Source organism: Echinops telfairi, unplaced genomic scaffold (assembly GCF_000313985.2).
Source record: "Echinops telfairi isolate 266 unplaced genomic scaffold, ASM31398v2 ScPeMD7_3533;HRSCAF=4204_0, whole genome shotgun sequence".
NCBI lineage: Eukaryota > Metazoa > Chordata > Mammalia > Afrosoricida > Tenrecidae > Echinops > Echinops telfairi.
This window is the reverse complement of record NW_022107431.1, coordinates 1,468,593-1,481,551: the sequence shown is the minus strand read 5'-3', so window position 1 is coordinate 1,481,551 and position 12,959 is coordinate 1,468,593. Positions and strand designations below refer to the sequence as shown.

General features: G+C 56.4%; 1 protein-coding gene across 1 annotated transcript in view; it reads right to left on the bottom strand.

Moving 5' to 3' along the window:
• SMOC2 (SPARC related modular calcium binding 2) overlaps positions 1 to 12,959 on the bottom strand; it is a 77,873-nt gene that overhangs the window by 23,232 nt on the left and 41,682 nt on the right. Inside the window, exons 8-9 of the mRNA XM_004702077.2 lie at positions 4,721 to 4,907; positions 2,103 to 2,185 (exon numbers count right to left, since the gene is read on the bottom strand). Of these exons, the coding sequence (XP_004702134.1) occupies positions 2,103 to 2,185; positions 4,721 to 4,907 (270 nt within the window). The remainder of the gene's footprint in view (positions 1 to 2,102; positions 2,186 to 4,720; positions 4,908 to 12,959) is intronic.

Genomic DNA, 12,959 nt, shown 5'->3' with positions numbered 1-12,959 from the left:
AGGAGACAGTCTGAAACATCGTGTCTCTCACCTGCAGCAATAGGAGACAGTCTGAAACATAGTGTCTCTCAAAGAACAACAGGAGGCAGTGTGGAACATCAGCGCCTCCGTAGGATGATATGCTCCAATTAGCCTGCTTTCTTTTCTAGTAAAAGGCAGAGCATCTCAATGATGCTGTGGAGTTAAGCAGAGTGACTCTGAGGATGAAATTGTTTGCATTGTTCCTGGGGCCTCAAAGGGGTTCTCGGCCAAAAGGTCAGAGTTAGATCCCATGACAAAGTGGCTACGCGTGTGTGTCTGCGCCACCCCAAGGGGCTGCAGAGGCGTCCAGGTGCTGAAACAAGAACCAGCTGTCTCAGCTGAGGGCCACTGACAACAGTGCCGGGGGGCTGCTCCCAGGTGGCGGGCTCTGAGCAGTGTGGGGATTCCTGCAGCACTGTCCACACTACAGTCTGCCGGACACGGCACTGTCCTCCTGATGAGATGGGACCATCCTGGGGGCAGGATGGTGTGTTCTGCCACCCTGGACCCGCTGCCAGCTGGGCGTCCCTTGTAGGGTGCATGTGCCGCTGGGTGACCAGTTTTGCCTAGGTGGTGGCATCTGGGCCCCTCTCCTTTGCTAATGACACAGGATGTCACATGTAACCCTTTATCAGTGGGGTGACACATGGTGAAGAAGCCCCACAAAGGACGGGGCCCAATGTCAAGTCAGACGGAGATCAAATACACGCTCAAGCTGAAGCCGCTGGGTAGAGGTTTTGTCTCCCGGGCTCTGGGGCCTTAGGCTGCGTGTCTCTGACTCTTGGTATTTCAAGAAGTGAGCAGAGAGATGGTGGAGTGGCCCACAGCCACTGTAAGCCCAGCCGTCCCCTGTGGATGGGAACTCACCATGTAGCCCAGGGCTCTGTCCACACCTCCTTGGCCCCTGGGTCCTCGGAGAGGCTGGGGCCCCCTACAGGTGTGGATCTGTGGGGCCCCACTCACAGGTGATACAGGGCCCATTTCCATACATTGCTGAGCTGAGGGGGTGGGGGCCCTAGGAGGCTCGAGGCTGCACGGCGACACAGCACTGTTGTCCCCAGCAGAGACTGGGTTTTGAGAAGCATGACATGCACCAGAACAGAGTCTGCATGTTCTCGGCAGGGTAGTGTGTGCTCGTGAAAACTCAAAACCCAAACCTCACCACCCTGGAGACCATGCAGACTCACAGTGACCCTCGGGGCCAGGGTAGGACTGCCCCTGTGGGCTTCCAGGACTGTCCCTATTTACAGGGGTAGAATTTCTGCCTTTAATTCCAAACGGTCCCTCACCATGAAGCTCTCTTGATATGCCCACTGGCAGCCAGTCTGTCCCGCCTCTCAGCGGCCTGGTCGGGCAGAGCAGCTCTGCTCCCAGGGTGCCTGGGCTGTAAGTCTTCACGGGGCAGACAGTCCCATCCTTCTCCCCCAGAGGAGCAGCAGGTGGGCATCAACTGCCTACAGTGTGGCAAGTGGCCAATGCTTAACCCATCACACCACCATCAGACGCGTGTTTGACTCAAGTCCAAGTGCCACTGTCTTCAACAGTGGGCTCCCTGGCAGCGGGAACTGGAGTCATGGCATTCCCATGGTTTCTTTCAGGTCAAACAGAAAGGAAGCCATTAGGGGCGGACTATGTGTGGCGGTCTAGCCTCAAGGTCAGCAGTTGGAAGCCACCAGGCACTCCTCGGGAGAAAGGTGAGGTTGTCTGCTCCCATAATGAGAGGGGCAGTCCTACCCTGTCCTCGAGGGTCCGAGCGTTGGCACCAACCCGATGGCAGAGTTGGGTTTTAGAGAATTGCTCTGAGACACTGCAGCTCCATGTAGTGGGAGGCTGTGTTCTTGCTTTGGCATGTGGGAACCGGCCTGGGGGCTCGTCCCACCTGGGTGGCTCACTCAGCTAAGGCCCCGACTTGGGAATAGGGCTTTGGCTCAGGTATATCCGGGAAGAGGGTCGGTGCCAGAGGTTTCTCCAGTCAGACCCCACTGGGACAGCACCGGGCAGCCATGTCCCATCCTAAATCCACAAACAGTCTCCAGGGGCACCAAGCACATGCCCCACCCCCACCCCCCAGCCCCACTCACCTTGGAGCTGGCGGCCCTTGTACAGGTCCCTGGCTTTGGCTGGGTGTGCCCTGGCTGTGCTGTCACATTTCGGCTGTTCGTACCTACGAGGGGGACAACACCTGGGTAGAGGCGGTGTGAGGGGGCCCGCGGCTCTCAGCACACAGGTGCTCAGAACCACCAGAAACCCTGGTAGTGCACTGGCTAAGCGCAGTCTGCTAACTGCAGGGTCTGCCGCTGGGAGCCAGACGCTTTCCTCGGACCAGGGTGACCACCTCAGGGACATGCAGGGGCAGTGCTGCTCCACGTTTCATGCGTGTGCATTTTAGACTGGGGCATCCATGCAGGGCAGCCCTGCAAAGCCCTGTGACCCCCGACCCCTGGTCTGGGAAGGGAGATGGGCAGACGGGGGTCCCTGAAGTCACCGTGTTCTTGTGTCCACTTGCTGGGAGCCAGAGGGGAGTGGAGGGCACGAGGGACTGCTCACAGCGCCCGATCTGTCCACGAGCTCCTGAGCTCCCAGGACGACTGCATTCATTTTGGAGGTGGGCTGGCTCTGGAATGCCACCTGCCGCGTGTTTCACCCAGGACCCTTGGCAGGATCCGCCCAAGGAAGAGATTTGAGTTAAGCAGTGTGTCAGGTGCAAGGGCAGGAAAGAGCAGGGGAAGGAGGCCTCTGAGCACAGTGGGGTCTGCTCAGAGGGAACAGGAGATGGGGGATGTCTTGGGAGGAAGGACAGAAGGAACAGGATGTGGGGGGTGTCTCCGAGGGAAGGACAGAGGGAACAGGAAGTGGGGAGATGGTCAAAATCAGCAGCTAAACCCAGGCCAGGGCCCCGACTGTGGGACAGCCCACCAACGGCTGACCTGCAAGCGCAGGTCGAAGCTGAAGGAAGTGGAACAAGTCCACAGGAGCCAAACATGACTCAGAGCAACTCTGCCCGGGTTCCAGGAGCGTCTGTGGAACAGATCTGACGCGTTCAACACTATTGTCCGCAGCCCCGATGAGCTGTGAGGACGTTAAGGACCTTGTTCACCAAGAAAGTGAAAGGTCAACAGAAAGACAAGATCAACGTGGGTGTCGGAAGAGCCTGAATCTTGCTCTTGCTCATAGAGTAGCTACAGGAACTGGAAGAAATGATGCACCAGAGAGCTGAACTGAACATGTCAAAGGGCAGCTCGAGAAGACAAAGCCACATATTAAAATAAATTTTAAAAAGACCCAGAGTTAGAAAACCCAAAGGGAAGAACGTGGCCAGCAGATCTAAAACGGAAAGAACTCAAGAAAAAAGTCAAGCCTTGAGTTGCAGTCCTGAGTGATCTCAGGGGAAACTGTTGACGGAGGCAGGAAGCATCAAAAGAAGATGCAAAGAATGCAGAGTCACTGTACGGGAAAGAAGTAGGGCGCAGCCCACCGTTGCAGCAGGCAGCAGGTGAGCAAGAACAGTGGTGCTGAAGGCAGGAGTGTGAGCTGCACTGAAGCGTGAGTTAGAAGCAGGGCTCCAGGAATCCATGGAACACCGATGGGAATGTTTTGACAAGCTGACCAAGCGCCAGAAGCAGTCACCCGTCGGTGCCAGAAACTTTGGAAGACGGCGACTTGGCCAACTGATGGGAAGAGACCCACATCTGTGCCCGTTCCAGGGAAAGGTGGCCCAACAGGGGGCTCCCATCACTCATGGACCTGCAGCATTTTGCTGAAGATGTTCAACAATGATTGAAGCAGCGCAGGACAGGGAGCTGCCAGAGATCCAGGAGGGCACATGGAGCCAGGGAGATGGTTGCCGATGTCAGATGGAGCTTGGCTCAAAGCAGGGAATGCCAGAAAGGGGGTTACCTGTGCCTAATTGCTCATGCCAATGTATTGATCTATGTGTCTAATCAAAACAAGCTGGATAGCCTTGAGAAGAATGGGGGTCTTAGAAGACGTCACCGTGCTCCTGTGGAACCCCTACGTGGACAAGAGGCAGTTGTGTGAACCGAACAAGGGGCACTGTGTGGTTTAAAGTCAGGAAAGGTGCGAGTCAGTGTCAGCGTGGTACCCTCTCACCAGCCTGATTGGGTCTGTATGCTGAGGAAATCATCAGAGAAGCCGGATTCCATGAAGAACAGTTGGAACAAGTCAGAGTTTAAAATGTCGCCAGCACTGCTCCCCAGGGAGACCTGGAGGGCCGCTCCCTGCACTCGGCCGGGTTGTTGTGTCAGAAACCGGCACTTTCTCACCAAAGCCTCGTTCACATTCCTGTTCTCTCCACGCGGCAGGCATAAGGAGCGGATGGCCCCTTGGTTCAGGCAAGGCCGGTGCTTCAAACGCACCAGCCCCTCCATGGGAGATGGTTTCCTCCGCTCCTCCCTGGGGGTCCCTTCCGAGGGCTCCGGGTTGGCCTTAGCATGGGGAACCCAGCATATCTGATCACCAGGCCTGTGTCGGCAGCCCAAGGGCAGTGTGCCCAGCGGCCGGCCCCTGTGCTCGATCAGCAGAGACAGCTGTCTCTCCCAGTCTCCCACACTACTTCCTGTGACCTGAGCCCAGATGCTGGCCTCTCCAGGATAGGGCTCCACAGCTGGTGCCCATTGTTGTAAGGAGAGCCCCCAGCTCCCTGCCCGGCTCTGTCCAGGCCCCCCGTGGTGGTGCTTACCTGGTGGAGGTGCCAGGGATGGGGCGGCCCGTGTCCACCAGCACGCACCAGCAGTAGCCCGTGGATGGATGGCACTGCACGGGCTTGTAGAGGCCGCCGTGCGCACACTCTGGGATCACCACGTTGTCATTCTTTGGCTGCTTGGCCTCTTCCAGGGCCGACTGATGCTCTTGGTCACAGGAGGACACTGTGGGGCCGGGGACAGAGAGTGGGTGGCTAGCACACAGGAGGAGGGTGGTGCATGCCAGGGAGGGGGCAGCTGCACATCAGAGGCCACCTGGGGCAGGACAGTTGGCCTCTGCTTCCTGGAGCAGCAGAGGATGATGGGGAGTCAGGAACCGCAGGGGGAACGGGAGGTGTGGCTGACCGCTCCTATGAGCCACTGCCAGGAGACCAGAAGAACTAGACAGTGCCCAGCTACCAGCACAAACTATTTAGATCCAAGATCTCACAGAAGAATCCTGCAGAACAGACTTTATGATTCTCAGGGAATCTAGACTTTCTGGGGCCATGGAGGGAGGATGAGCCCTGGAAACTATTGTCATGAGAGAATCTTTCAACTTTAAAGCAAAAATGAAGCGTTCTTAAAATTTTGAACATTTTTTCATGGTTCAATAAAGACAAGAAGGGGGCGGGACTCCTGCAAGTCCGGCTTCCGTTCAGCAGATTTCAATCCGGCTCTGGCAGACCGCGTGTCTGGAACGAAGGAGAGCACCCGTGGGTCGGAAGCTGTCAAAGGGCAGGAGTTCACTTCACCTCGAGGGAGACGCCAGTGTCTGACGAGGTGTCTGAGAGTCGGCTCATATCCTCTGACAGCCACAGGGGCTGCCTGGCTCCTTTGCCCTTAGAGCAGTGATCGCTTCCATGGAGACCCCGTTGGGTACAGCTGGCTTGACCTGGTGATGCCTGGCACATGTTTCTAGGAGCACTAACGCAGGCGTCCTTTCTGAAATTGGATCTGTGCACCTGGCCATATTTCATGAACTTCAAATTGCGTGTGCAAGAGCTTCTTTGGCTAGCTCACCTCCTTCATAGTTTTGCACTAATGTTTACAGTTTTGCTGTTTACCTTCCAACACACTTACTGCCTTTGAGTTAATTCCAGCTCCCAGGGACCCTTAGAGGGCAGGGTAGAACTGCCCCTGGAGGTCTCCGGGACTGTAACTCTTTATGGGAGTAGAAAGCCCAGTCTTTCTCTCTCTGAGCAGCTGGTGGTTTCAGCTGCTGGCAGCCCCACAAATTGTCCACGACACCACCAGGGCTCCCTCTAACAAGTACAGAGTCCTAAAAAGAGTTGTCCAAGCCCACCGGACCCGATCCATATCCACTACCTTCCTCCAAGCAGCTGGCACTGGAGATCCGGAGGGAGTGCTCCTGCCCCCGGCAGCACCAGGCACAGGCTCTCATCACACACACACACACACCCACCCCCACACACACACACACACACACCCCCCCCCACACACACACACACACACACACACGCCACTTTCTCTGTACTGGACTTGTAGTGATGGGCTCCACTCCTGGCCCCAAGCCCTCACACCAAACCTGCGCTGACGGCATTTGTTGTCTATCTGGTTGGCTGTTAATATTGTCATTTGGAAAGGGGTCTCATGGCCCTTTCTTCTACCTACAGCCGCCTCTGAGAGCATTATGCTTTCCAGAAGTCCCTACTTCAAACAAACAATTGCTCTTCAAGAAAGAGGGAAGACCCTGTGGCGTTGCTCAGAAGTGACTGCAGGGGCTGAGGGAGGGCCCGTGTGTGGCCCCGGCAGCTCTTGCCCATGATCTTTGCAGCACTTTGTTTAGCTTCCCACCTACTGACCGCTCCGAATTGCTTCGTCCTCTCCTGCAGAGAGCAGAACAACCTTTGCTGGGCACAACTGAAGACCCGTGATGGCAGCACTATGCTTTCTTTGAGTAGGCAAGAAGGAAGGGTTAACAGCAGCCCTCTAAGCTGCCGCCTGAGCACACTAGTAAAGAGCAGCAAAAGAAACCCAAAACCAGTCCCCCAGAGCCACTGCCCACGCCGCCCAGTCAGCTTGCACTCATACGGACCCTGGAGGACCAGGGGGAACTGCCCCCGGGGGTGTCCGGGGGTGACTCTTTATGGGAACGGACCACCCCATCGTTCTTCCAGAGAGCAGCTGGTCTGCAAGCTTAACCTTTAGCCCACCACCTCTTCAGTAAGTCCACGGAAGGGCTCAGTGAGGGTGAAAGTTGGATGTGATGAAACAGAAAACGGACAAACGGGAAGAAGATCAGGGAAACCAAACGTGCTTCCTTCAACAGGGGAATTGCTCAAAAGTTGATAAAGCTCGAGCTGCAATGACGACAGAGAGATTAGTTACCAAAACCAGGGACGAAAGATGGATGATCGCGAGTTATCTTTGGGAAAATACCTTTATCCCCACTGTTGTGTGGTCCTTCTCCACTTTGTGATGTGCTGTGAACCCTCCTCTTTGGATGGGAATGATGCAACATCAGTATGAGCGGTCCCGAGTCTTAAGGAGGTTTGACTCCAACGCCATCCTTGGCTAAGCTCCACCCTTACTCAAAACCCAGAATAAACCCCACTCACTGCCGTCGGCAGAGTCTGAAGCACGGTGAGCCTATGACTCTCCATGGGAGCAGACAGCCTGGTGGGTCCGAGCTGCCGACCTTGGGAGCCAGCACTTACCCCAGAGCACCGCCATCACTCAGGCCACACGTTGCTCGAATCACACCCTCCGCTGGGTCACAGCTTTTGTCTTCAAAGAGATGAGGAGAGAGAAGGAAACAGAGGGGAGGGGCTTCACAATGGCCAAGAACAAAGAGACCCAAGTGGAAAACTGCCCTTTGGACCTGGGAACCTTCCTAGATCCCTGGGAAGATGGACGCCGGGGCACATGGGCAGCTCCGAGGGAGACTGAGCCTGTGCATGCTGACAGGAGATGCGTACCTTTCCCTGGGGTCGCTGTTGCTAGGTGCCATCCCGGTGGCTCCCACTCAGAGTGACTGCAGAAAGGCCACCTGGTCCTGCGCCCGCCTCTCCATGGTTGATCGACTGAGCCCATGGCTGCAGCCCGGTGTCCGCCCACCCTGCCAGGATCCTCTCTGTTACTGCCCCTGCGCTCTACCAAGCATGGCTCCCTTCTCCCGGGACTGGTCTTTGTTGACAACATGTCAAGAATATGTGAGATGAGCTCCCCCATTCCCTCTTCTGAAAACCATTCTAGGCATACTTCTTCCGGGACAGGTCTGCGGGCTCTTTCGGCAGTCCACAGCACTTTCAATATTCCTCACCAGCACCGTAGTTCAGTTGCATGGATTTTTGGGTTTCCTTAGCCCATGTCCAACTTCCACATGGATATGAGGTGACTGGAAGCACCTTGCTCTTCTCAATTCTAAAGCGATGTGTGCAGATTGACCCAGTGCAGTCCGTCATTTGATCTCTGGACGGCTGCTTCCACGAGCATTGATGGTGGATCCCAGCAAGATGAAATCCTGACAACTTCAACCTTTCCTCCACTTATCATGTTGTGACCTATTGGCCAGGTGTGAGGATCCGGGTCTTCTTTACATTGAGTTGTAATCCATACCGAAGGCTGTCACCCTTGGTCTTCACCCTTGATGTTCCTGAAGACTGGCGCCCTCGGTGCTGCTCTGGGACACATGTAAAGAAACCCACATGCTCTCGGCTGGACCGAGAGCAGCCTGACAGAGAGTACAATGACACGGCCCAGGGTTCACTGTGCTTGGACCCCCAGTCCATGCTCAAGGAGACAGTGGCAGCAAAGAGGTCAACGGGTCCCTTACGCTGGGCCGCTCTGTGCACAAAAGTGACTTCCCTTCCTCGTACAGGCAGTGCCCAAGTGGAGAGCAGCTCCTTTCAATGGTACTTGCAGCCCTGTCAACAGCAGGTTCACTCAGGGACAGGCTTATTGAAAATGAACGAAGGAGTGCAAGAGCTCGAGGACGGGAAACGTGACTGGAATGGTCGGGGCTGTGTGAATGGAGACTCCAGCACCACGCTGAGCGATCGAGGAACTCCGGCATGTGAAGACAATCAGTCGGTCCCGACCCACAGTGACCTTATGCACGCGGAAGGAGACCCAGCCTCGCCCTGCGCCGTCCTGCGTTGCTCCTCTGCTCAAGCGCATTGCTGCAGTCACCGGTCGGCCACCTCCTAGAGAGCCGCCTCCTTCCCCTCCCAAACACAGCGCTCACGGTCTGAAAATCGGTGTGTGGGTTCCACATGGCTTCTCTCGACGCGCCAGGAGGTGCTGCAGTGGGAATGGACTCCAGCATGCACATGTGCAGGAAGGGCCTATGCGGTCAGAGCGCTCTTCCCACAGAACAGCCTGGCGGCTGGGCGGACTGAGGCCCCGATCTGGGGAGCTGCCCTAAGCTCCCATTGCACAGGCAGGTGGTGCGTCGCTCCTGCGAGCTCTTCCGCCCGTGGCTTTCGCTCCCACGTTTCCAGGTCTTCCTCGCGTCTTCTGACGAGTGAGGGACTTCCATTTAGATGCAGTGTCACGGACTGACGCTTCTCTCGTGACGCGCGCTCTGTGTCTACCCTAAAGCCCGTCTAACCCAGTCTCACGAGTACATGCTCCTCTGTTTTCCTCGAGCCTCGACGTGGCAAGCACTGGCATTTAGGGGTCTCGCTCTTCTCCACGTTGGAGGGGACGCCTTAGACTTTACTCTTTGCTTCTCAGTGTTGGCACACAGAGAGCCAATTGTTCCGGAACTACCAGTTAGAACAACTTCCCTTTAACTCTGGAGTTGGTTGGGTGTCTTGCCAAATGTCCATAGAATGTATGTTTTTTGAGGTGACTTAAGAACTAATTCTGATTTCTTTCATCTGAATCTACTCAGTCTTCCTCATTCCAGGAACAAACTGCTTTGCTGCAAACAGCTAATTCAAAAGGGGAAAACAAGCCCCAGTCAGCACGTGGGCAAACGGCTAACCCCCGTTCACAATCTGGAAAATGCCAGCTCCAGCCCCGAGAGACACCACTTGGCACGCACTCCAGTGGCCCACGGTGAGAACACCTGGACACCAGGTGGGTGGGTCCCAAGGAACCCTCTCAGGAGCATAAGTGGAAGAAGGTCGCTCTGTGCATGATTAAAACGAAACCCAGGGAACCTGGTGTCTACAGAGGAGGGTGGACCCACAGGGCCCCCAATGCTGTGCCTGCTGGGGTCATCTCCCCAGGGGCTTCCGGGAGGGCTCGAACTGCCCACCCTTTGGTCAGTCGTAGAGCTCTTAGCTACTTGCCCTGGAGCCTGGAGCCCCTATTCCGAATCGACCCATCAGCCACCCACAAACAACGGACCAAGTGACACATCACAACGTGACTTGTCCAGCCTGTGCATGGCAGCTCTATGCATGAGACCCATGTCCAGACAAAAATGAATTATCCAGAGATGATCCGAGGTAGGCTTTCCTGGAATCCAGGCTTCTGAGGGGCCATGGAGTCAGGGGGATCCCCCAACCCATGCCAGGAAGTGTTCTCTTGAACCTTGAACCCAGGAGGGGGTGGCTTCCATCAGCCAGCGATGGGTCAGGGAACTCAGTGACAGCCGCCTTGCCCGAGGCCCCGGGCATGTCTTCAGAACCCTCTCTGTGCCCTCAGGATAGGGCCAGCTTTGGGTAAAGTAGTAATTATCCAAATGGCAGATTGACCTCTTCCCAACATCAGCCTCGTTCAAGGGGCCCTGTATCCATGGTGATGTCAGCCTTGCTCAGGGGCCCTGTATCCATGGTGATGTCAGCCTTGCTCAGGGGCCCTGTATCCATGGTGATGTCAGCCTTGCTCAGGGGCCTTGTCTCCCTGGCAACATTGCCAAGACGGAGGATGAGAACCCTGCCCCCCCCACCCCAAGCACCCCAACCAGCGAGGTCATAAGTGGCATCCGCTTTGCGAATTCCACGTGAAGCGAATGAGTGGCTGATGCATCCTGTGGGAGTCATCTTGCTCTGTGTGACAGTCAGTGGAGAATGCAGAAACAATGTGTGGTGCCTGGAGCAATGCAGACAGATGCTGGTAAATCAGCTGGGGGAGGGTGGGAGATCTCGAAGCCCTGGGGCTGAGCAAAGCCTGGCAGGCACACCGTGCCCATGGTGGCGGCTGGTTTCTGTGACGCTGCAGCAGAAGTTTCCTCTGCGGGCACTGACTGGACAGGGGAGCCATGGACACACTGTCCCAGCAGGAGCGTGAGTAACGGGGTGGGAGCATGGATCAGGATTCACCGGGCTGCACCCTGGAGCCGAGGCCAGTCCTCTCTGCCCTGTGGGGGGCTGGGAGTCGGCTGACTGGAGGGCAGCAGGCCTGACCGAATCTGTGCTGCAGTGAAGGTGGGCTTCTCAAAGGGGCCATGAGCCTCGCCCGACCCGACTCAACGGGTCCATGGGAAGGCTTGGCCACATTTCTCCGTCCCGCTCGCTCCGCTGCTCCCAGATGACGTTGCGGCCCAGGGTAAGTTTTCATCCGTCACGGATTTCTGCATGTGGGTTTTGATTTTCCCTTAGAATTGATTACTTAGTTTTTAGACATGCTGTCTTCATCAGTCATGGAATTTTCTGTGGTTTTCTTTTTAATGGCACAACATTTAAATGAAATGATCAAAGAAGACGGGAAATCAATAAATAAAACAAGGTGCCCCTTCACAGTGATTTTCAGGAAATGGCTGGGCGGGTGGCGGCTGCACAGTGCACCTCAGTGGATGGGGCCCGCTCTCCTTCAGGGTCCACCTCCAGTGAGAGGCCACGTGGGGATCCACCTGTCCAGGAGCAGCACGTACATATGGCCAGTTGGTCAAATGTCAATTCCAAAGGGGGCTCGTTAAGGGGAAGGCTTTAATCCAGAACGATCACCCCAATCCCGTAGGGACCAAGCTCCCCCCTCCCCACCTGGAGAGGAACCAATCTACTTGTGTGCTTTACGAGAGAGGCTGGGAGAGATGTCTGGGACTTCACCCTGGCCACCGAGCGAAGAAGAGCAGATATGACCCGGATCACACCCTTGCCAGCCCGGCGCTGCTGCCGAGCAGGCTCTGATTGACAGGGATGCCACAGGACCAGTGGGATCTGCCCCCCAGGGCTTACCCAGCCAGATTCTTCACAGGAGGGACCCACCTTCCCAAGCACCGAGAGGCCATGTGCCCACTCAGGTATGTCCTGGATTCATGCTCTCCTTTCAGGCTGCCTTTAACCCTTCTCCAGCCAAAGCCACTGGCTCTGCATACATGACCCTGCACCCCAGGGTTCTCTTGCTTCCTCAAACCTCAGGACATTGCTCTGCCACTGAGCCCCCAACTGGACACTCTCATCATCCCACCCCCCATTGGGCACGCTCACCCCCACTGAGCACCCTCAGCCCCCAGAGGCACCCTGCAGTTCCTTGTTAAGATGGCTGAGCCCCTGGTGGTGCAGGCCTTGCCACGGCCCCCCTGCACCCGCAGATGCACCGAGCGGCCGTCTTGATCTGTACACAGGCCCCTGTGGGGAGTGAGGCTCAAATATGGGCTATTGCAGCCCCCAGGCCACAAGAGGCCTCACCCCTGCCCCTTGCTCTGCACAGGGAGTTATGCCCAGCAGTCTAACTTCTCGCTGGGCGCCTTACAGAAGGACCAGCCTGCATTCCAGAGAGACCAGCTGTTTGCTTTGACGGTGCTGACTGGAGACAAGGGGCTCAGAAGCCACGTTACGAATGGTGTGCTTGCCCCATCCGCAGCACAGGTGCCCACATCTCCCAAAGAGCTTGCATTGCATGTGGACACAGGAAAGGATAGTGGCTTCCCAAAAGAAGAGACAAGAAAGGGAAAATGAGAAACCTCATTTGGAGCCAGGCCAGAGTGTGTGCGTGAGACCTCACCCCCTGATCTGCTCTCCAGCCCAGCGTACTGGACACACGGCCAGCGTGGGGCAAGTGCCACCACTGCTAGAGCCCACATGGCCTTCACCCAGCTAGGAGACGAGAAGCGCCCCTCCCACCGGTGTGTGTTTGGATCTGTGATTTCTCCATTTGACAGCTGAGCAAGCTGAAGCCCCGAGGCTGCTGTCAGACCAGAGACACAGCAGGGGAGGGCACGGAGCTCAACCAGGGCCACGGTAGTGTCCTCCTGACCACAACGCTGCTTCCAGACCTACAGACGCAGCAGGGGAGGACACGGAGCTCAACCAGGGCCACGGCAGTGTCCTCCTGACCACAACTCTGCTGTCAGACCAGAGACACAGCAGGGGAGGACAC